This window comes from Protobothrops mucrosquamatus, unplaced genomic scaffold, assembly GCF_001527695.2.
Source record: "Protobothrops mucrosquamatus isolate PMUCROS unplaced genomic scaffold, P.Mucros_1.0 scaffold5145, whole genome shotgun sequence".
Lineage (NCBI taxonomy): Eukaryota > Metazoa > Chordata > Lepidosauria > Squamata > Viperidae > Protobothrops > Protobothrops mucrosquamatus.
The window spans coordinates 1-1170 of record NW_015391017.1 but is presented as its reverse complement, the minus strand read 5'-3'; the positions used below and the strand labels follow the sequence as shown (position 1 = coordinate 1170).

Sequence of the window (1170 nt, the reverse complement as noted above, 5' to 3'; positions counted from 1 at the left end):
TTTCATGCCCGTTGCTGGTTGGCTAACTAGCAACAGGGTCTTGCCAGCCAATGGAATTGTGTGATTACAAGCCAGGGGAATCCCATAAAAGAGGGCTCCCCTGGCCCAGAGAGCCAGTCCGGATTTACTTGATGCCTTGCCAATAAACCGAGAGCTGACTGTCACTCAACTCGTGTCTTACTGCCTGCGCGATCTAACAACAATCATATTACTAATTTAACAACGGCAAGGATTCACTTAACAACTGTAGCAAGAAATTGGTTAATACCACGATGTTCCAGAGATGTAACTTTGACAGCAAAATTTGGGAGAAAATCCTTGAAGAGCAATAGTAACTTATTTTCATATAGTTGCTTTAAAAAAAACCCTCTTCAAAATATCCATGAAATTGCCAGGAGTAAATCTTGACTCAAATAAGTTACCACATGCCATTAGAATCAGCAAGCAAAGCATACATTATAAACAGAACTCTTAAAACATTAAAGCATATTTCAGCCTTCATTTTTACAAACTCTGCAGCTGTAATTTTAATAAAAGGCTGGAGATGAGTTCCTTAAATCCCTTTTAAAGCTGTGCTTATAATGCCTGTCTCAAAAAAAGGGATAGAAAATCACAGCACACAATACCTAAAATTCAAGATTCCACAAACAAAGAAAAAAGACACATCAATGCATCCTGAAATTAAAGCTTCAAGTCACAATAGTAATATTATCTTATTCTTACCTGTATCGATGTTTATAACCAAGAGATCCAAGTTTGCCAAGTTTTCTTGATAGAGAATTAGATTCATTTTCTGGCATTCTGTTTCAATTTAAAACACATAGTACATTTGTCCTTATAGAACTAGCCACAAATAAAAGAAAATATAGATTGCATGTAGTCTCCTTCTATAGTACTACTGAGGACATCCTCAGAATCAGCCCTCCATTTTGTCACCAACTTCCTACAAGCTGAAGCTGGTCTGAGATACTCTGCTTTGAAAGTTTGATTATTTCAAGAACATTGCCCACAAGGTTATTGGTGATGTGCTCGGATGCAATTGGCCCACTGCAAGATCTTCCATCCTACTGGCATGCTCTGCACTTCCATGGCCATTTTCACTATGGCTATCAAAGGGACCAGCAGCCCTCCCATCTCCTCCCAATCATAATTGAAGGGCGATTTTTCACT

The 1170-nt window shown here is 38.5% G+C and overlaps 1 protein-coding gene across 1 annotated transcript in view; it reads right to left on the bottom strand.

The window, feature by feature from the left end:
- The window catches only part of LOC107299583 (band 4.1-like protein 4A), a 29887-nt gene extending 29087 nt beyond the window's left edge, over positions 1-800 (bottom strand). Inside the window, exon 1 of the mRNA XM_015828948.1 lies at positions 724-800. Coding sequence (XP_015684434.1) covers positions 724-800 — 77 coding nt within the window. The remainder of the gene's footprint in view (positions 1-723) is intronic.
- Positions 801-1170: the final 370 nt, after the last annotated feature.